We start from the raw sequence: 21,077 nt of genomic DNA on the forward strand, positions 1-21,077 counted from the left end.
TTGCATATTTGTTGTACTGATATATTCCAGGCTTGTGTGATTTTTACATTTTATAGTTTACATTTTGCTTGACCCATAAATAACACTTGCAAGATTAAGAGGGCCATAGTTTAGCGAGTATTTACATAGCCCCACCATGCATACAGAGCTTTCAATACCTAGTAGACAAAATTAAGCTGTTTTGCACTAAACATTTTTCAATATTTTTAAACCCCTTGACTAAAATACAAGCAATATTTCATCCGTAATGCTGCTGTTAAACCCCTAACAAATCTAGTTTGATATTGTAACAAACTTCTTCAAATTCAGGGATATAAAAATATTCAGCTTTTAAAATTTGAACTGTACAATATGTACATTAGTATTTGCACTGTTAAATTATGAATACATTTAAGCCTATGAAATACTACGTTATAAATATCATTTTTTTGATTTAGAATTGCAACTAATACGTTTTAAAACCTGGATAATACATTTGAAAAGAGACAATTCTGGAGCCTAATCCTTTAAGCCCTTACGAAAGTATTTGTTATGTAAGTAGATTCATTGACTTAAATGGGGTTACGTGCCTGAGCAAAGGCTTCCAGCATTTGTACCTTTCTCTTTCAATGCAGTGGAGTGGAGGAAATGACATGAAAACCATCACTGCTCATTGTACTCACTGGCAGTCCGGTCCAATTCCAAAAGCTGAATTAATACCTTCCTTTAAACAGGCACAAAAAAAAAGCTTACACAGGATGGAGTTCTTTCAAAAAAAACTCAAGGAAAAACATGGAAGTTAAATGTGTAAACCGTTTAGTGCTGCTTTAGGATAGATCAAGGCCTCAAGCATCTCAGCTCCCACATTCTGATTTTTGCCTCCTTAATAGTGGACTCTTTGGAAAAGCAGCATTTTCCCAAATTAAAAAAAAAAAAGTTCCAGTTTTTGTAGGGAAACTTCAAGGAAGGAAGAATCAGTTTTACCAGTGAAGAAAGGACACAGCATAGAGTCACCTTTTCATTGGAGAGAAGAGGAAAGTTGAGGATCACCCTCAGGGTATAGCTACAGTACAAGACTGACAGGTTTATTTTTTGATCTTTGTTGACTCCCCTCTCTCAGATAACTGAACATAGGTGAATAGAGAGCATAAAATAAACGTCTACAAAAAGTCTCTATCAAGAACTGCAGTAACAGTATTTTGACAGCTGAAACGTGTAAACCTAGCAATATCTGAACAGGTCATCGTTTGGCATAGTGACATTTCTGAATGTTACTTTTACAATGTAAACTCGGGCAGAGTTACCATTTACACTGGCAAAGCGTTAAGAACCTCAGCAACTTGCCTAAGTACAATTATTAATATAAAAACATGTGGTTCGAACTGTAGCTAGAGAGTTGACTGGTCTTCCACCTGTTAAAACAGATTAAGAAATGATGCAGTTTTTCCCTTTGTGTCCCCTCTTCTTCTTTGATTTGGTTGTCCTTTGTCCAAACTGAGAACTAGATAACGCAGTAGTTGGACTAGAAAGGTCGTCGGTATAGTATGGGTATCTCAGCGAGCGTGGCTGTGGAATTGGCTGTCCCAGGAAATACCCTTCCTCTTCAGAATCAGATGATGAGGATGAAGTCGAACACCAGGAGTCATCTTCGTCACCATATAATCCGAAAAATTTATCAACCACCTGATTCCGCAGTGCGTAATCGGAACTCGTATGGGCGTATTGGCCATACAGCTCCGCGTTTTGAATATATGCCCGAAACTCACGCGAGCTTTTGTTTTGAATAAATTTTTCATGATCCTGAGGAGAGTAATAACGAAATCTCTCTTTCGGAGAGCATCTTCTTTCCGTGGCCAAATTAAGTGCATTATCTGAACGAGATTTCCTACTTCTTCTGCGATGGTGAGAAGGCCGACTTCCACGCTCTTCGAAATGGTAAACACGCCTACGAGTCCTTTCACTCATTGGAGGTTGTCGAATTTCAACATTCTCGTAACTTCCATTATCAATAACATCATCTGAAAACTTCACTTGCTGTGGTCTGGACTGGGATTTAGATCTTCTCAGTACCGGCATATGCACTGGCTTTTCCTCTGGTAACACTTTTTCCTGGCACAACTCTGAGCTCAGACTCTTCAAGGACTCTGTGCTCCGGTGGAGCATGGAGGAATTCAGAGTTCCCATGTTGCTCATCTTCTCACAGTCCTCTACCTCCAGTTCTTGGAAAGTTTGCAAAGAATAGAGAGATGTCCGTGGCTTGCCTTCTCCATCCATTGAAGCTCCTGTGGTGGAAGTTGAGAAAGGAGGAAAAGGAGAATTAGAGGTGCCTTGAAGAAAGAGAGGCATTGCAATGAAATGTTAAAAACATTTGTTTTCATGAAAGCAGACCTTGACGTGTTAGGCAGAGGGCACAAACGGGCCACAGGAGGCTCCCCCTGAGCACCAAGAGCACTTCTTTGCTGGGTGGGTGCCTGAGCACTGGCTGCCCAGAGAGGCTGTGGGGTCTCCTCCTTGGGGATCTTCCAAAGCCACCTGGACGTGGCCCTGGGCAGCCTGCTCTGGGTGTCCCTGCTTGGGCAGGGGCTGGAGCAGGTGGGCTCCTGAGGGATCTTCCAAGCTCAACCACTCCAGTTCTGCTCTTTGGAACTATTACCAAAAGCACTAGCTTCACATAATAAGCTTTGTTTTTTACTTCAAACGTTTAAGAACTAGCTAACATTAGGATAGCTGTAAATGTAAATCATTTAATTAATTTAAAATATTTAAATGGCTAAAACACACATAAACCTAAGCCACTAAGAAAAGAATTACTTTAAATTATGATCCATGCTTGCCATTTTAAAGCTAAAATATTCTGTGCTTCTGGTATTGCTAAGTTCAATGTTCCAGCTGTTGTTACAGGAAGGCTAGGATCACTTCCTCTCAAAGAAGGATCTTTACTCATAAGATGTCAAGAGTAAGCTGGCCTGGTTTACTTCAGGTTTGTGTCAAATGACCCTTCATTCCCAGAGCAAGGGCTTCATCTGCCCTATGACCCTCCCAGGTGCAGTACTTCTGGTTCCTCCTCCTCTCGTACCCCCTGAACCAAGCTCCCTTCATCAGTTTCTGCTTTACTGCATGGGCAAGGCAGCACGTGGCTGGAACTGAGCTATGCAAGTAGCTAGAATAATTCGTGCTAGAGGGAAAGGAATGGAAAAGAAGATAGGACAACTTTTAAAATGTGTCTCTCTCAGCTAATTCTCTGCTTTTTTGTTGTTTTGTTTTTTGTGGAGCAGGGAATAGGAATGGGAGGTTAACACACAACACAGATGCACTTGCATATCTGACTTTTATCCTTTAGGCTAATTTCAATCACTTTTGAGAAGGAGGTTCACAAAAGTGGATTATCAGTTTCTCTTTAGTCAACAGAGAAAGATAATCTCATAAACCTCATTTCCTGAGGCTACGAAGGCTGCCATCCTTTCAGATTTTCTACATATTTTTTTACAAGCAAATCAGGAAACTATCTACAGTGTTTTGCGGATTATCTTTAATATGATCCTAGTATAGAATGCAACTTGTTGTACTTAAGGTACAGAATTTGCTTGAAGTTGTGGTTTGTATGTAACTAATAGCTCAAGAACATTCTTACTGTTTGATACCATGTTTTGTTGTGTTTTTTGTTGTTGTTACAAGCAAAGAAAAGAAGTCAAAATGAAAAGAATTTAAATAGCATACATGTATCTCACGGAATAATTATGTGCTTGATAAAAGTATGTCAAGCATATCATGCATCTCCTGCTGCGAAAGCTTTTTAAAAGGGTCACAAATATGAACAGCCTTAGTTCAGAGTACTACAACATCCATGCTTTGGTTGACCTCTCCATCAAAGCCATTCAATTTTCCCCCCGTTACCTGTTATGTTGGACAAAGCCAAAGAATCCATCGAGTCTCGAACACTTTGTTCTTGCTGTTTCAGATCAGACAAACATTCCAGTGAACCTCCGTACCACGGTGTTTGGTCGTGTTTGTATCCCGACGCCCCGTGTTCCATGTCTAGCTCCTGGATCTTCCTGCTGCTGGCAGGGCCCGGATGGCTGCCGTATGCGGAGTCACCCAGGCCGTCCTGGGACTGGGCCCAGTACATGTCTGATTGATACTTCTTACTTGCCAGGCTTGGGTTATTTTTTTTCAAGTCCAACTTGCTCTTGACAATGCTATCAGAAAGCCAGTGTTCGCTTGATCTAATGTCTACCTCAGCAGGTTGCTGGAAGAGGCTTTTATCACCAAACTTCAGAAGAAGCTGAGTCATGTAGTCTTCGTGTTCAGCCCATTCTTCAGGGTCCTCAGGCATTTCTTGCTCTACTCTTCCTTTCCAGAAGTCTTCGTTAACAAAGCTCGCCTCTTCCCTTGAAAGGCTTAAGTCATCCAGCTTGCGAGAAAGGGTATCATCGGCGTTGCCTGACAGACCAGGAAACTTGTAATTGAGGGCTGGTGACAGCAGGAGGGACTGGCGGCACTGGTCAGCCGAGCGGCTGCTCTTCCCCATGCGAATGCTCCTCCTGGAGTCTCTTGATCGAGCAGACTGAAACGCAGAATCCGAAGAGTCGGAGGCGTGAACATCCTCACCCAAGCTGCAGGTTTTTGAGCAGTAGATCTGCCCTTGCTTCGGAAGGAAAGGGCAGCCAAGCAAAGATGTCTTGCACTGAGCACAAGAAAAGCAAGTCTCTGTAGCATGCCAGTGCTGTCCATCGTAGGTCATCTGGGCGTGGTCCACACCTGGAAAGGGAAAAAATGCAATGCTTTGGGTTCTCTCAAAAACTACTTGCAGAATCCACATTTCTGGATTTATTTTCCCATAAATTGGCTTTCCCTTCATTAGTAAGTTTATTACTTACAAAGGACACACTTACCAATGTGCTCCCCACAGGTCTCACAGTATTCTGCATAAAGAGATTCGAAACAGTTACAGCAGAATGGTCGCCCGTCCTTCATGATGTACCTCTGTCCTCCCAGGATCGTCTCACACTCGAGACAACAGAAGTGTTTCATGTGCCAGTGGCGACCCTCGGCTTCTGTGCACTCATCAGCAAAAATGATCTTTTCAGAGAGAAAAGCAAACTCTTAGTTAAGTGGACAAAACATCTACTGGGGACTTGGAACAAACAAAGTATCCTATTTGTGCAGTTAACACACCAATGTTTTGTTTAGCTGGCTTTTGAGTACAAAGATAAAACAATTGCCTAAAACAACTGTGGCATTCTGGTATTTTCTTAAACAGCAAAAAAAGAAGAAAAAGATACTTTTTAAAGAAAAAACAAACAAACTAAGAATGTAAGAACTCCAGAAATAAGCTGCTGTTATGATGATATTTTGGAATATTTGTACAGATTCTTCTTCTAATTCAATCAATAAGATTCAATTCTAAATACAAACAGGTACATGTTTTCTAAATTCGATCACATTGCTTGTCGTATCGCCGTTTTGACAAGAAATGAAATGCGCCTCAGCTTTCAAACAACACATCTATGCACCACAGTCCTTACTGCTGGAAGGAATGCATCTGCCTTCAGTAATTGCCCGAGCAAGTGATGCAGTTTGTTAGCGGAACAATGACGGGCGGTGGTTTGACTGTAAAATGTAAATTTTACCTCATCACAGGCTGAACATCGAGGCTTAAGAAGTTCAGCGTGGTGTCTGCCGCAGTGAATTTTTCCGTCTTGGTAGAAGTAGATCAAGTCAACGAGAAGCTCATTACACGTGAAGCATACAAAACATGATGGATGCCAGCACACACCGGGGCCAGCTCTCGAGGCAAAAACTGCAACTTCGCCGCCGTTTACTTTTGTACCACACTAGGAACAAAACCAGAAAGCGGACATACTTCAAATCACAGACAACTAGCTTCTGGCATAAAAACTAAATTAGAACACCAAACCCAAGGTTTGGTGAAAAAAATGAAGGTTTTATTCCAAAAAATGAAGGTTTTATTCCAAAATATTAACATGAAGGGAGAAATGCATGTTTTCAATCTTGGACTAGACTATTCTGTGCATCAACAAAACTGTTGTGAATAGAAGTTTATAACAGTATTTTGAAAGATAAGCCTGTTTTTCATTTGTCATTGTTTTAGTGTGAGTCAACAACAGTAGCAAATATGTCAAAGATTCAGTTCATTGCTAGTATCAAAGGTTGTTTTGCTTAAGCAAGCGCTGCCTTCTTTCTATTCATATGCAGTTTCACAAATATCCTATTTATATATATAGATATACATATATGTGTTCAGGCATAGACAGAAATAAGCCTACATTTAATATTGAGATATTACTGAGACCACTGCTTGGCTCGTGGCACCAGTAGCGTTACCTGTTCACAAACTGCATGCATCACTGCTCTCGAGAGGAGTTTAATAGTGCCTCGGCCGAGCGCCTCCTTTTTGCGCTGAGAACTGAACATCTGCAGTTCCTTCTTTTCTTCTTCGCTTAAAGACTGGCAGTATCTCACCTTCCAGTGAAAACACAAAATAACTTTCTTTACATCCTGAGCTTTTAAAATAACATCTCAATGAGCAAGCACATAATAGGCAAAACATTTTCAGGCATGCTGGCAATCATCATTAAACTTCTCTAGCTAGTCTTCTCTACAACCTTAATATTTAGATAATACAGCATGATACAAGCCTAGTATAGAGATTTTGCAAACTAAAATGTTGTCCAGACAAGGAATAACATCTTTAAAAGCCAAACCAAAACCTGCTGCTGTCTTAAAATAATGGAAGGAACCTAAATCAGATGCGTCCATAACACTGTCCTTTAGATTTATGGTAAAGTGCCTGCAACTAAATATTGCAGTACACAAGATCTTAAGCATTGACACCCCCGCCCCCCTTTCTTACAAAGAGTTTGTTTGTTATTTCCACTTCTACTCCAAATTACACTGCATATCTGAGATGCAAACCTTTTACTATCACAAAGCATCCTTTTTGTGTGCTACAATGAAATCCCAGGAATTTGTAGGTTCCTGGTAATTGGTGGGTGGCTGCAAACACTATAAAACCAACTTGTGTTAAGTTTATTGCAGTGACACCAACCTTCCTGACAAGAAAAGGCAGTGTCCTTCCAGACAGCTCTTATCTGCACAGCAGCGAAACGCAGAGCTAGACAATGGGTTCAGTGTACGCGCCGGGCTGCACAGCGTGCACAGGTCAGATGCCAGCGCAAGCCATGTTTTAGGCTTGTAATAAACACGCAGGTAGGTAATTCACACAGGGGAGGCAAGAGAGACCTAAACCCTGACCGTGCACCCCCAGGCTCCCCGGTTACCTCGTTATCATGGGGTGGCAGCTGATAGAGGAGCTGTTTAATTCTGTGCTTCTCTCCGGGGCTGTTCACGTAGGGGACCTTTTCCTCCGGCAGGCAGGCAAAATACAGCTGTACCTGCACGGGAGCAACGTGAAGTCAGACCAGGAGACACACATCACCCGAGCACCGCACGCGACCTTCGGCTACTGTTTTATCTCGAGCCCCATTTACGAAGGAAGGAGGCTATGCTACATTAGACCTGTGACAGGATTTGGGCTGAAAATACGAGGCCCAGATGAACCAACTCAGCAAACCTGGCTCGTCTCTGATAAAACTAGCACCAAGCTGCTGAATTGCTTTTCTGGAATGCAATTTGCAGTGACAATTAGGGGGTATCGTAAATTATGCACATTTAATGTTCTCATTATTCCCACCCCCTTCAGTGCTGGTCAACAACCCGGCTGAAATTCCAAGTTTCCCTCTACAATTTACCACACAAGGCACGAAGCCTTCCAGAAAACAGGCGCTGTGTAAACAAATTTAATTTGCTCTGTGCATTTTACACATTGTTGAGACAAAAGCTGTTTTGTAGCCTCCCGCTGATCAGGTTCACCCAAAGCATCAGCTTTCATTGCTTCCATGTGGCCTTTGGTAAGAAGGTGGAAACATCCTTCCCGTGGGAGAAGGCTGGATCCAGGCACATTTCAGTCGGATGCAAATTAACTATGAAATTTTCATGGGCTGCGTGTTTTTGATAAAGAAATCAATATTGGGTGTACACATCTATCAATCTTCACTCCTCTTATTTTTTTTTTTTCCCCCCAGAAGAAAATTATGACAGGAAAACTGTAATGAACGCTGTGACAAAGCCCAGTGGCAAAAAATATTTTTGTGGAACAGCTACAGATTTATTGTTTTTCCTATGCAGTTTCCAGCTTGTCACGAGGCCTGGGGCTGTAAATAAGAGCCGACTATTGGCAAAAAATATTACTTGCCATCCAGATTTAAATAATGCTTAGGTCAACAGCTTATTACTGTGTGAGACAGATGAAAAAGAGGCAGCAATCAGCCAGGAAGCAATCAAAATTATATGGGAAAGGTTGTATGAAACATTATTTGGCTTTCATTTAACCAAAATTTAAACATCAGAAGTCCTCTTAGTACTGATTGCGCTTCAAGAAGCTGCAGGAAAAGATAACGACACGCAGTACAAAGTTAAGCCTGAAAGACACTTTATGCCCTTCTCTCAGTTTATTGCCCTGTTCTCAAATTAAGTCATTCTTCTTAGAAAAAAAAGAGAAATCTTGAATGAGTTTGAGCTAGTTTGATTATGGGGATATTTTATGGAATTTACTTAATTGTTCTGACAGAACATTAGCTTGCTGGTTGCCTTAAGGTCTGATTCACTAGGATTCATATATATGCTTAAGCAAGCAATAAAAAGAATTTCCCTAAAAATAGCCCGTTATTTGCCATTCCTGATGACATGCCTTTATTCACAACTACAAAAAATCTCTGCACAGCAGAAAGGATGCATCTTTCGCACCTCCACAGCTACGGACTACAATAACTTGCCAGCTGGCTGAGAACAGCTCTGCTTCCTTGAGGAAGTCCTCTACTGCTAGAAAGTCTCTCTGCCCCTTCAATGTGGATACCTGAGTTCTGGGTGTTGGTGAATGCACAGCTTCGGTACAGTTACAATAACATCAAGTGAACAAAACCGTCTAGAGGTTCGACTTGGTCTCCTAGAGCAGCTCTCTCATCAGCAATTTCACTTATTTCCCCTGCATTGTGATGTAGTGGGTAAAGAAGAAAAGGGAGAGGGGGGGAAACAGCCCAACCTGCCCACAGGCGCTGGCTGCAGGGAAGGCAGAGAGATGCTGGCACGAACAAATGGCAGGCACACCGCTACTTAAACAAGCATTAAACGCATCAGTAACTGCCACAGTGACAGAATACCTTCATTATGTATGCTGCAGCAGCATTCCGTTCTAGATGTCAAATGCCCAATTATTTAAAGAGATGGTCACTGCTTAACTGCGCCTGTACAAACAGCACCGTGCCACGAGCTTCAGTTACAGCTAATAGCTTATTTCAGAGAGAAAGCAGGTTTCTCTGCTACTTTCAGACTCAACGATACATACCTCTCTGGCATGTATTTATTGAAAAATCTTGGGGAATATAAACTCCTCAATGCTGAGGATATTAAGTTCCCTTGAGGCAGCTTCACTGGAATGGGAAACAAAACAAGGTGAAGGATTCTAGGTGAATTTGAATTCTGTGTTATAAGGATTCAATAAGGCTCGCTGTCACTCCCTTAGCCAGTCTATATGAGGCTTATTTTAATAATGCAGAACCACAGTCAGTACCTGCTCTGGTCTAAGGCCCGGGGGGACCCAGGCATATTCTTCCAAGGCACAGCCAGAGTCATCATCAGACGTTGAGCTTCGCTGACACCCAAAAATGAGGTTGTTAGCTTTGGGCTCCATCTCCAACGGCATAAGTGTGAAGTGTTAAATACTTCAGCTGCAGCTCATCAAGCAATTGATCTGGAAGAAGAGATTAACAGAGCTTTAATAAACTTCCCCATGCAACAACTAATTATCAGTGTAAGTGATCTCACAACAGTTTAGTATTCCTTGTGCTGGCCAGAACACAAATTATCAGAGCATCATTACAACTTGCTACAAGCAATTCAAGAGTATTCCAATGAGTTCTCAAAAACGCAAGAAACCTCACCAAACACCCACCCAAGAAAAAGCAAACTAGACACCCATCACCACACCTGGCAGCCAATACCCATTTTAGCATTAACGCTCGCCTTCTTACGTTTCTGCTCGTCTAACATTACAGATTATACATACACATAAATAGGAAAGACTCACGGAGTAAACGCTCATAAAACGAATGAGATGAGCTTTATCTGAAGACACTGCTAATCTAGTAACACAGAAGACACGAAAACTGCTTGTCAAAAACTAAAGAAATCCGTGGGGAAAGACGGCCGTGCAAGTAGCATCCTGTTTTTAACAAGGTAGGCATAAAGCAATGAATGTCTGCTAGATTCCTCTGAGATCCTCGTTTTAGCTGTATCAGAGCGGAAGGGTGTTGGTCCAGTTAAATATCTGAAATCCAATTATGCCAGATTAGGCTCTGTAAAATGCATCATGATTGTTCTGTTAATTTAAAACCCTACAGGGAGATGCTTCTGTTGATTCATGAAGCCTACAAAGCTTAATATCAGTGGGATCATTTTGAGTCACAACTGGCAAAGAAGGCTCTCACCAACATCCGTAGCTTTCTGCAGTAAAACGCTTATTAAGATAAGTATCTTACATTAATTCAAACGAGTTCTTAGGAAATTCCGATCAGGAGTTTCAGTGAAATACAGACTGCCAAAACGAGAGAGGATGTGCTCTGCCAGGGCAGACATCCTGAACACCTGAGCTTGGAAAAGAGCTTGCCTTCACACTATGCTATACGTGCGCTGCACCTTCCCCGGTTCAGGCAGTTTTCTCCACCCGTCCACCAAATTCAGATGCAGTTGTGGCAGCACAAGATCCGAGCTGCTGGCCAGCTGCAGAAAACCCTCATCCCCTCCACATATAACCTTACTGTTGGGTCTAAAGTGGAGAGCAACCTAAAAGCTCCAGGTGGGTCCCGTGTCATCTCCCCTGTATCACCTCCTGCAGGACCGCAGGTGGAAGGAAAATGCCAGAGCGGGTACCCAGGCATCCTGCTCCCTGCACACCAGGGGCTTCCCCTCCTTCACACGAGGCCCCAGCAAGTGCCATGCTGGGTATTCAGCATGTCCCACAGACCCAAACCTGCTCACTGGAAAGCAACCACATGTGTGTGAAGTTATAAGCTCAGAGAAATGATGATACTCAGTATTACACATTCTATCTGCCCCTGCTTTCGGTATATCTCTACATTCCCACACCCAATAAAACGAGGTGGGATTCACTACTTAACTGCTCCACTGGGACAGCGCTCAAAAAATGTAACTTGTTACCTTCGCTCCAAAAGTTTTGGTTTGAAGACGTATGTGCTCTTTTTGGTGTGCTGCTAGGATGCCAGCACGCTACAGTCACGCTGCGTAGCTGCACTGGAATACAACATTTACTTGGTAACTTATGGGGCAAGCAAAGCCGCCCTTTAGGAACAGGCTGCTTCTTACAGAGCTTGCCGGATGCCAGGCAAGTTTCTGAAATCTTAGTCTAGGTGAACAACTGAAGATTCACAAACGACTTCTAGCTTAGCATCACCACACGTTACAATCCCTGCCAAGGACGTTGAGTAAAACCAAACTCCTACACTTGTTATTTTGCATATTAACAGCACCAGAGACAGGTAGATCGCGCTCCCACTAACATCTTTGACTTTACCCTAGGAGACCTTTCCCTCATTTTGTTCCTCTAGTGCTCAGAAGCTGACCTTTCAGCACAATCGTTTCAAAAAGGTGCCAATCACTCGTGGCTGGTTAGCAAGTTGAAGCCAAAGCCCTGGGTACAGATACCCATTGTCAGTGACTGGACAGTATTAGTGGATCAGTCACATTAAAGGATTTGTGTTGCCTTGTTTACTAGTGTAAAAGTGACAGAAACTCCTGGATTGTCTACTGAAAAAGCAACGTATGAGTTGAATCAAAAAACAAACCTCTAAAGGCTCGATCCTGTATATTTAAAACACAGGCAGACATCCTGGTGCATCCCAGACCCCCTTCCTTCACAAACAAATAATAGGGATGCAGTGATGCACAACTGCTTCCCCACCCCATGTCCCAGTGGGACTGAAGTCAGCCATCAGTATGCTTGTTGTTACTCTGTGTGTAAAACTGGGGTGCAGAGGGATAGGGCAGTACAGCTAATAAATGACTGTTGCAAAAGGACGGCGATGCCAGGGTCAGCATCTTGTGTCCCATATCATGTATACCCCAGTAGTTCTGAAGAATAAAATCCACCTATCAGCACGATGGGCATGGCTGAGAAGTCCATGCCCTGCCGAGATGATCCTAGCAGCAGATGCACTGCCTCGCAATTTCCCTGCTGAGGTACTTGGATGGCCAGTGTCCGACCACGTGCCACTAACAAGTCTGAGCTGATGCGCCCAATTCCTATGGCTTTGTGTCATGGGAACCTTGCTGATCAAGCAGCCACTTTTCAAGCGCCAACTCCTGCCCAAAACCCCACGAATGAAAGGAGTCACCAGACAAAACATCTGTCAACATTTCACTAGGCAGCATGACCTCAGCCATGCCGTGGGGAGCAAACCCAAAATTAAACTCCACCAGAGAGACACTGAGCCTCGCAAGGCCTTGGGTGCACCCCGGCCTGTTCGCACCACAGCGAACGCTCACCATCGCGTCCGTAACAAGGTTCGAGAGCCTCTCTCTGTGAGATCGAAGAGCAACTCTGCTGGCTTAATTTCTCCAGGTGACAAGGAAAAACAAAATTCAAAATAAAATCTGAACAGAGGTGGCCCCATTAACTTTCCTGAGGATTTCTGAATACGAAGGCTATGTGCTACTTCTATGTGGCAAAAAGCAGTGCCGTGTGCTGTTCGGATTGCAGGCATACCAAAGGTACGTAAAGGCAGGACAGCTGCCTAATTCCAAAAGTAGATAAGAGAGAGACAGTGCAGCTTTTCCATGAAGATTGATCTGCCTGGGTCACCTTTTACCCGTTCATTTTGGGCAGTACAAGAGAGAACTGCAGACCCGTAGGCTCATTTTCCCTGCGACACAGGGCGGGTTGACAGTACGGCTGGTAGAGAATCAAGGAAAAATACACCTGAGCTCAAACTGTGAGATGCGACTTTGCCATCGGGGTGCTCCTCCCCACACAAGATGACTGGAAGCGTTTAAAGCCAGGTCCATAAATCCCAGCGAGCCGAGGTAACCCGAAGGACAGCACTCACTTTGAGAGAAAAACGCCACCATAGTGCTAACACCAAGCCATAAACCGCCCGACACGACACCATAAACCAACACGGCCGTGCTGCAAATATTGTGGCGTTGCTGAGAGCGAGGTTTCTAAAAACGGCGCGGCTTAACAGCAAGCTATTTGCCCAACTATTTTAGCAATTACTCCTCTGGAAGTCCTCCTTCCTCTCCTGCTCGAGTGTAATTTGGTTTTGTGCTTCCAGCCTACAGGGCTCTTCCTCCCTCCCTGCCCCCCAACTGCACTCCTTCTTCAAAGCGAGGCCGTTTAAAATGATTACATCCTAAGGAGGATTCGGATGAACATAAACAACAGCTGAAAAAATAAATGCTTTCTGAGGGAAGGGTAGAAAGGTGGTCTTTCTACTCGTGCCATGACATCTACATAGCACAGCCAGTTCTGTTTTGCTTTTGTAGTCTGTGCAACGTCTCGGGGCCTTGGCTCTGCTCAAATACTACCTCCCAGAAAGCTGCATGGAGATACCTCAGATACCAGGGGTCCCATCTCCTGCCGGGACAAGGCTGTCCTTGCCCAGGGGTCTCCGTCTCGCTGTTACTCTCCACCACGACCCCACACCGGACAGAAGGGGTCCGGCTGTGCGAGCCGGGGGGGGGGGGGGCACAGCTCCTTGCCCACCCCCTGCAGACTCACTGCGTCCTGCGGGGCAAATTGGTTAACGACTTTTTTGTTAGAAAGCTTGTTACTGGGGCCGGAGGGGAGGCGAGATGCATATCACACAGATCACACGTCCCATCCGCGGCAAGGCTCGGCGGGTGACAGCCACCTGCTTGCTTTGGGGCCCCCTCCCCGAGCAACGCCCCCCGACGGCGGGGGGGACACACAGGGAATCCCCGCCACACTCCCTAAAACGTCCTGCACGGCCTCTGCGAGACAGAATCCCAGCCTTTTACAGACCCCCCTTGATTTTTATTTTTTATAATTCTATTTTAAACAGCAGCCAGGCTTCCACAGGCGCTCAGGTTTCACCCCGTCACCTGTTGGCTCCCGAACAACACCCGCCTTTGTTAGGGCTCACAGCCCTCCTTTGAGCCGGGGGCTTCCAGCGAAAAACACTTCAAGAAAAAGTGCTCGCGAAGCCACGGGGCCGGGGCTGTAACAGCCAAATTCCGCGCATAGCCCTGTCACGCCCTCGCCCCTCAGCTCAGGCGCTCCCCTCCAGCCAGGACGGGGGGGGGGGGGGGGGGGGGGGGGGGCCCCCCGGAGGAGGGCAGCCTCCCCCCTCGGAGGGTCCCCGGCCCCGAGCAGCGCCGGGGGGACCCGGGGGCGAAACCCGCAGCGCCCCCGCCCCTGACCCCCCAGCACAACCCCCCCGGAGCATCCCCGCTCCTCACCTCGGGCTGCAGCGGGGCTCCCCGGGCGGCTCAGAGGAGCGGCCAGGCACAAGCTCTCTGAGGAGAGGAGGGGTGGGGTGGCGGGGGGGGGCTCCTCCTTCCCCTCCTCAGCCCGCCCGTCGGTCAGATACCTGTGCCGCCGCCCCGCTGCCCCCTCCCCCGGGGCTGCGGGCCGGGCACGGAGCGGCTCCTCCTCCCCAAAACACCCCCCCGAGCCTCCCGACCCGAGCCCCTCACCCTGCTCCGGCCCCTGGCCCCCCGCGGGGCATCCCCCAGCCCCGGCTGCTGCGGGAGGTGGGGACACCCCTGCCGCCGGTGCCGGGCAGAGCTCAGTTTCTGCGGCGGGGAGGCGACGAACATGTGTTTTTTAACGAGCTCGCTTTTGTCCGTGCTGCTGCTGGAAATAGATTTCCCACCCCACCCTGCATTGTGTGCCCCGAGGGCTGCCCCTACCCCGCCGCCCCCCCCCGCCCTGGGACTGCCGTGAGGCGCCCAGGGGGGCCTGGGGGCTGATAAGAACGGGAAAACGATTGTTCTGCGACGCTGTGTACCTAAAAAAAAAAAAAAAAAAAGCCATCTATCACTGCCTTTGCTATCACTGCTTTTTCTATCACCGCCTTTTTAGGACATCCCAAGTGAGAAAGCGGCATCCCAGCCCTTGTCCCAGGGCAGTGACACCCAAGCTGCTCAGGCTTCTGCGACATTTTCTGACTGCTGGGGCTCCACGTGTGCTTCTGAGCAGCAGGCCAATAGATGGGAGCCCCACGAACCCCTTCCACGCTGCTCTTTGTTTCCCTTGGAAGTCATTAGCAAAGGTCGTTTATTAGTGAGGTGTCCCTGGCCCAAAGCAGCCCCCTGCCATGCCCTGCAGCTGGAGACGTGTGGCCTGGCACTGTGGCAGGATGGAGCGGGATTGAGGTCGTCAAAAGCCCACTGGCTACAGCCGATCCCTGTCACCAATCCCAGCCTGATAGGCCACCAGGCCTTCAAACTCTGCATTTAGCCAAATAGGGCTCCTCGGTGCTGAAATGGTGGCCAGAGAAGGCCCCGAGCAGCAGCCCCACTCCTGGTGCACCCAGGAGGGACATGGGGCCAAGCAAGCAGGTTGTGGCTGCCAGGGCCCCGCCACCCTGGCCCATGTCCCTGCGGACACCACCACTGCCACCACCACCTCTGCCACCAACATCGCCACCACCACTGCTATCACCATTGCCACAGCCACAGGCCTGGGGTGGCTTCTAAAATCTGCATGGCAGACTTAACCAGCCCCAGCACTGGCCGAATGCTCTTCGCTGCCCTCAATGTCTTCTTTATGTTCCTTCTTCCTTGGGGCTGACAAGCGAACAGGTGAATAAGGTCCCACACAGGCCCTACACCACCAAATTAAAGCCACAGGCTGTGGCTCCTGCAGTGGCAAAAGCTGCTGAAACTCTAACAAACCAGCTACAGCCCCTCCACACCCCATTTCCCTGCCATAAGCGTCTCACTGGTTGTACCACCTCGATTCTTAAATGGCCAAGTTGTTTTAAGGTCACAGTTGGCACATCGCTTGGATGAACTAGAGATTTTGTCAGAGCTGTTGTCAGTGCTGGCTTTACAAAACCCAGACTGTTTCTACTGTTTGTTGGACTGAACAGCCCCCATCTGGTGGCCAGCTGAACATCTGCCAATTCCATTCATCATTAATCAAAAATGGAAGTGTCAGGAATAATGTTTACTCTTCCCTGCTAGACGACTGAATTAACCAACAACAATTTGCATATATTTTCTTCTCCTTTTTCAGGGGTGCCTGACCTTTGCTCAGCAATCCTCCTTAGAGCAAAGACTCACCCTGGCTGCACAGCACACTGTGAGAAGGCGAATCTCATCTGGGACTTGTGCAGCTCAGTGGCTACAGATACGCTTGCAGAGTTTCCTGAACCTAAAGCCTACTGAAGCCACTTTTCTGGGCAGCCAGACTGTCCCCAGTCTTGCTGACACACTGAGACCGAAGAGCTTGAGGGTGTGCACAGATAGCTGCCTGCGCTGCTCTTTTTCCCAGGTTTTTCTGGCTCGAGCACAGAAACTACTAAATTGTTCCGGGCAATGCATTTAAAGATTATCAGGTCAAAACCAACTATTGTGATCTTCTAGCCTGAAATCACATACAATGTTGGTCATAAGATTTTCCTAAAATTACTGTCTGCATGAATGAAATGTTTGATTTTGATTTAAAAGTACCAGTAAAGAAAAACCTGGTACAACTCCTGTTAAATCCACTGCAGCCCTTTGCTAAATTGTTTCAAGTATTCAATCACTTTCAACTCGGTTTGGGGTGGTTTTGTTTTGTTTTGTTTTCTAATCCGACATTGGTGCATTTCAGTGCTGAAGCACTGGATCGTAATTGTACCCTTGAATGTTAGGCTAAAGAATCAACTATCGTAACTCCCCCTGGGCATTTGCAAATTGTGCAAGTCATTTCTTGGCTATCTCTTTTGATTCAGGCTCTTTCTACAGAACAAATGCGTTGCTATGACTTTTTACTTTTACACAACAAATATAACAGCATACATACTTTTCATCCCGAGCATAAACTATGCTACAGAAGTTACCTAAAAAAATAAAAGAAGAAAAAAAAAAAAAAAAAAAAAAAAAGAGAGATGATCACAAACCTCCCTGCCCTTTAAGGCACGTTCCACATTCCTGGATCCAGCTGGGTAGAGCTAATTCTTCAAACAACCGGATGGTTGAGGGGATCTGTAATGGATATGGAACCTTTTGCCCCAAGGTCTTAGCACAAATTTAGTCTGGGTAACAACTTTCTTTTACTACTGACCAGGCCACGCATGTTCTCTGGCCTGTATGAAATTTGCTCAGAGTATCAATGGGGTTTCACAGTTCACAATTATCCACATCACAGAACATCCCTTGAGATAACACCAGTAATTGCTACCTTTGTTGGCAGTCACAGAAGGGAGACCAAGGAGCAGGGAATGAATTAACCTCTTGTGCTTTAGAGGCAGTTTCTCTGGGTAGGATGGTGGCATTAACACCCATCGCTCAAACCTGATTACTTCTATGGATAAACAGAGGAGTTCACCCACTACATCATCACCCTTTAATGATCACCACCTTCACTCCAAGACTTCTAATTAAGCATCACCTCATCTGTCAATTAAAAAAAAAAAAAAGTGAGTCAGCTATGAAAGGTGAAAGTATGCAGTAAGGTGAATGGAAGCTAGAACAAAAAAAAAAAAAAAAAGAAAAGAAATCTGTCAGTAATAACTATTTCAGAGAACTCGATGAGAAAACTATTCAAAATAAACCAGGTTTCATGTTTTGAAACAAAACAAGCCAAGAAAGATTTTGCGTATTTCTGACAGCATGGGAAGAGTCCACAGAACAGGAATTACGACTACTCTCCAAAGGTTTCTTCAGAAATCGAAGCCCAGGCCTGGTGTGCTCCAGTACATACGTACCCTCAAGGAATTTTAGGAAAGATGCCCTGAGCATGTATGACCATGACTTCAGGCTGCGGCACCGGGAGCTCTATGGCACTCAGATGCTATCCACCTTCAGTGTCTATACCCTGAGGGAGCAGAGAGGTCAGGGTGAGGGATGCAGTCCCATGGAAGTCTAAGCTGCCCTAGGCAAAATCCGAGCCCAGCGAAAAAATGCTGGGTTGTTTCCCTTAACTAGCCAATGCTAGCACAATGAAAACATAGGTCCAACCCCTTAAAGACCTGTCAAAAACACAAATGAAATTTAACTATGTTCACCTTGATGTGTTCTGAAAGCCCCATGGACATCCATTGGCAGCTCCAGCACCTTGTCAAACCTGGCCTTAGGCCTCCTCCATGTTAAGTGCGTGGAGGTACACCTTCATATGTAGGAACAGTTTGCACAATTTTACCGCTATATATAATCACCTGATGCACGGGATGCCTTTAAATCAAAGCTGGAGCTTTGAAGGACCGTAATAGGCCTACAGAGCAGGTTCACACCTCTGTGACACTCTTCACCTACAGCCACAGGTGCAACCTCCATGTACTCTCTGTGTCCAGCCCTGCTTCCTCCTGCCTGCCTCATGTGCCCTCCACGGTGGATCCAGCATGGACTGGGGGATGTCCACCGCATCAGGACCAGGAGGGGGCTGAGGAACCGCAGAGAGGAGGGGGAGAGGGAGCAGAGTGAGCTGCTCCTCACCACCCACTGCTCAGGAGACAACTTACAAATGGCAGACCAGCACACTTACTGCTGTGCTGAGGCCCTTCAGACGTGCCACTGCTTCCTTTCATCCCATGTTTCTCTTTTTGATGCTACAAAGAAAGGGCAAGGAAGTGGCACCGCATGAGTTCTGATGTCTCCAGGGTCTGAGTCCTTGCTAATTTTGAAGTGAAGCTTAAAAACACAGAGAAAACCAGCTCTGTAAAATACAAGTAGACAAGGGATGATATGCAACAGAGGGGTAGAGAGATGGCAATCAAAATGAAGCTTGCATGTGAAATGCAACAAGTGGAAAAATGAGGAAGAGGTGATTTTTGTCCCACACAGGTTTGTGGCTGAGTCGGGGCACTCACTTTCCACTCCTCTTTGCTGCCCTCACTGTGATCTTAGCAGCCTGTCCCCTGGCTGCCTTACCATTGACAACACAGGAACAAAGCCCAGCGCAACTCCAGAAAATGAAAATACCTGACGGAAACCCGACAGTCCCTGGAAACTCTTAACCCCACAGGCTCCTCCGATGACAGTAATCTGACCTGATCCTCATTCACTCTGCACAGCTCGCAGTCGCACGAGGCCTGGGCGAGCGCCCGGCCCGATGGCTCCCCAGGCCTGGCCCACAGCAGTGCCGCAGCCGCAGGCCGAGGGCCCTACAGGTGCCACCCTCCTGCGGTACCAGCCGGGCTATCTCGGCCTCATCAACGCCCTCGGTTAATCACTGCCCGCTTCCCAGGCTGCGCGGGGCACGACGGAGAGAGTTGCAACAACTTGTGCCTGCGACGCTTTGCCTGTAGCGGAGCTGACGCAGGGTGGAATGGTTGCCTGGCTTTTTAATAACACACCAGCACAAACACCATTATGCAACGTGGAAGGCGTTGCGTAGCCAGTGCTAATGCGCTGTTTGCTTATTGAGGTATTTTTCAGCCAACTATTATGCCAAAGCCTATGTGGTTGTTGAATGATGTCACTCTTATCTGTGTCAGGTTCTGTTCTCAGGCCTTGCCGCCAAAGAACCCATCACAATTCACCTGAATTGGTTTGGGAATTGATTTAGATTAAAAAAGGAAATGGTGTAAACTCTGCGGGGCACTTCTACTCAAGGGCAACTCATCCCAGGAGCAGGGCATCCACATAAAGAAACAAATCAATATTTAAAAAAGAACTTCAGACCCTCAGTGAGCGCAGTTTTGTGGATGAGCAGATGCTCCAGCTGTGCAAGGCCTGCCCCATCGCTGGCTGTGCTTTCCAACAGCCTGCCTTGAAGCCAGACTTCGTCTCCATCACCTGTTTTTCTCCTAAGTGAAGGCAAAGTTTGACATGGAGGTCGACTACCACTGCTGCAGCACTATATCCAGGGAAAACAAAACTGAATTTAAAGGCGAAGGTGAGGTTTGCAAAGATTTGTGGTAACCTCCAGTTGCTTAAAACTGGGGAGGGAGGGAAATCCAGCAGTCCCTGAGACAGGCAGCCAGCAGAGTGCTATGCTGCCGTTTTCTGAAAGCCATACAAAGCACAGTGCACCATAAACACACAGGACAGAACAATGATTGATTAACTATTAGTTTATTTTATTGAATGAACCTCACAGGCTGACCTCAAGGCACAGTGATGTAAGAAGAACATAAAATATGTCTGATGGATAAGGAGATTCATGACACATTTATTCGCTTTTGGCATAGCAGTTGCAAGAGAGAAAAAGAGACTGCCAGAGATATGGGCTGTCAAGACCGAAGGCCACTCAACTCTACTACAAGGCATCACCAAAGGAAGGTAAGTGTTTCAGGGTTGTTGTTTTTTGTTTGTTTGTTTGTTTTTTGCACAGAAAGATCAACTGGCAAACAATTATTACAGCCAGGTAAGGCTGGGAACAATCCTCCCACTTTTTGCTCAGCAAACAAAGAGCTCTGTCTCAAAGCTGGGCAGGCTTCTACCCCAGAAAAGGTTCATTGATCTTCTATCCAGCCAGTTCGTGCTCTATGCCACTTCTGTTAATGTAGCTTTCTTGATTTTTACAAGATTTCTTTTTCTTCATGCATAAGAAGGCTTGATGGCCATGAAGGCTTTCCTTCTTACTCCCATGCCTTTCTTGAATGTGTTACAAATCTCCATAAGCTGGCATCTTGCTAAAAACAAAAAAAAAATAAAAATCTCCCTGTCTGGTTTCCCAGTGGAACTACTGGAACATAACCCATTGCCCTAAGATGGGCACCAGAGCAACCCCCGTTTACAGGCCTGGCCAGGTAAAACCAAAGGGTTTTTCCCCTTAGTACAAACTTCACTTAACTAACAATAATCTAACTTTGCACGACCACGTATGATAT

At 46.1% G+C, this 21,077-nt stretch overlaps 1 protein-coding gene across 3 annotated transcripts in view; it reads right to left on the bottom strand.

The window, feature by feature from the left end:
• The window catches only part of PRICKLE1 (prickle planar cell polarity protein 1), a 64,894-nt gene continuing 43,817 nt past the window's right edge, over positions 1-21,077 (bottom strand). Inside the window, exons 1-8 of one of the 3 annotated variants that reach the window (XM_035327770.1) lie at positions 14,791-14,843; positions 9,629-9,808; positions 7,281-7,394; positions 6,325-6,462; positions 5,610-5,813; positions 4,872-5,058; positions 3,874-4,737; positions 1-2,261 (exon numbers count right to left, since the gene is read on the bottom strand). In XM_035327770.1, the coding sequence (XP_035183661.1) occupies positions 1,405-2,261; positions 3,874-4,737; positions 4,872-5,058; positions 5,610-5,813; positions 6,325-6,462; positions 7,281-7,394; positions 9,629-9,760 (2,496 nt within the window). In that variant the 5' untranslated portion in view covers positions 9,761-9,808; positions 14,791-14,843 and the 3' untranslated portion in view covers positions 1-1,404. Of the gene's footprint in view, positions 2,262-3,873; positions 4,738-4,871; positions 5,059-5,609; positions 5,814-6,324; positions 6,463-7,280; positions 7,395-9,628; positions 9,809-14,553; positions 14,706-14,790; positions 14,844-21,077 lie in introns of those variants that run through there. The other 2 variants (XM_035327762.1, XM_035327754.1) reach the window with 2 other exon arrangements.

Source organism: Oxyura jamaicensis, chromosome 1 (assembly GCF_011077185.1).
Source record: "Oxyura jamaicensis isolate SHBP4307 breed ruddy duck chromosome 1, BPBGC_Ojam_1.0, whole genome shotgun sequence".
Classification (NCBI taxonomy): Eukaryota; Metazoa; Chordata; class Aves; order Anseriformes; family Anatidae; genus Oxyura; species Oxyura jamaicensis.